We start from the raw sequence: 1,225 nt of genomic DNA, 5'->3' as shown, positions 1-1,225 counted from the left end.
GGGGGGGCTGGGGGCCCGTGGGAACCACCCCCTGTCCCCCCCAGAGCTGGCCAACGCGGGGCGGCCCCTCTTCCCGGGCAACGACGTGGACGACCAGCTGAAGAGGATCTTCCGATATCCTGGGAATGGGGAGCGGGCTGCCTGGGAATGGGGGGCTCAGGGAATGGGGAGCCCAAAGGAGTGGGGAGCCCAAAGGAATGGGGACTCCTGGGAATGGGGAGCTCAGAGGAATGGGAGCTCAGGGAATTGGGGATTCCTGGGAATGGGGAGCTCAGGGAATGGGGAGCCCAAAGGAATGGGGATTCCTGGAAAGGGGAATCCCCTGGGAATGGGGAGCTCAGGGAATGGGGAGCCCAAAGGAGTGGGGACTCCTGGGAATGGGGAGCTCAGGGAATGGGGAGCCCAAAGGAGTGGGGATTCCTGGGAATGGGGAGCCCAAAGGAATGGGGACTCCTGGGAATGGGGAGCTCAGGGAATGGGGAGCCCAAAGGAGTGGGGATTCCTGGGAATGGGGAGCTCAGGGAATGGGGAGCCCAAAGGAGTGGGGATTCCTGGGAATGGGGAGCCCAAAGGAATGGGGACTCCTGGGAATGGGGAGCTCAGGGAATGGGGAGCTCAGGGAGTGGGGATTCCTGGGAATGGGGAGCCCTGTGCATGGTGGTTCCTCTGGAATGGGGACCCCAGAATGGACTGCCTGGAAATGGGGAATGCCCTGGGAACGGGGAGCTTAGGCAATGGGGAGCCCAAAGGAATGGGGACCGCTGGGAATGGGGAAAGCCTTGAACAGAGAACCCCTGGCAATGGGGACTGCAATACCCCTGGGTGTGGGGAATCCCCTGGGAATGGGGAGCCCTGTGCATGCTGATCCCTCCGGAATGGGGGATTGGGGAAATCCTGGAATGGGGAGCCCTCGGGAATGAGGACCCCCTGGGGAATGGGGTGCTCTGAGAATGAGGATCCCTTGGAATGGGAGCCCCCTTGGCGGGGCAGGGGGGCAGGTGCTGGGTGCCCCCGTGGTGGCCCTTGACTGTCCCCACGCTGCTGGGGACCCCCACCGAGGAGCAGTGGCCGGCCATGGCCAAGCTGCCAGACTACAAGGTGAGGGCAGGGCACTCGGGGGGAATAAGGGGGTCTGGGGGAGCTGGGGGTCACCTGTGTGTCCCCAGCCCTACCCCATGTACCCAGCTACCACTTCCTTGGTCAACGTGGTGCCCAAGCTGAACGC

General features: G+C 63.7%; 1 protein-coding gene across 1 annotated transcript in view; it reads left to right on the top strand.

The window, feature by feature from the left end:
• Nucleotides 1-1,225, top strand: part of CDK5 (cyclin dependent kinase 5) — a 5,784-nt gene that overhangs the window by 2,019 nt on the left and 2,540 nt on the right. The window contains exons 6-7 of the mRNA XM_041402399.1: nucleotides 45-114; nucleotides 1,038-1,098. Coding sequence (XP_041258333.1) covers nucleotides 45-114; nucleotides 1,038-1,098 — 131 coding nt within the window. The remainder of the gene's footprint in view (nucleotides 1-44; nucleotides 115-1,037; nucleotides 1,099-1,225) is intronic.

The sequence above is a fragment of the Onychostruthus taczanowskii genome, unplaced genomic scaffold (genome assembly GCF_017590055.1).
Source record: "Onychostruthus taczanowskii isolate IOZ18803 unplaced genomic scaffold, ASM1759005v1 scaffold198, whole genome shotgun sequence".
NCBI lineage: Eukaryota > Metazoa > Chordata > Aves > Passeriformes > Passeridae > Onychostruthus > Onychostruthus taczanowskii.
The sequence above is the reverse complement of the archived record's forward strand: the minus strand, read 5'-3'. Positions and strand labels throughout refer to the sequence as shown.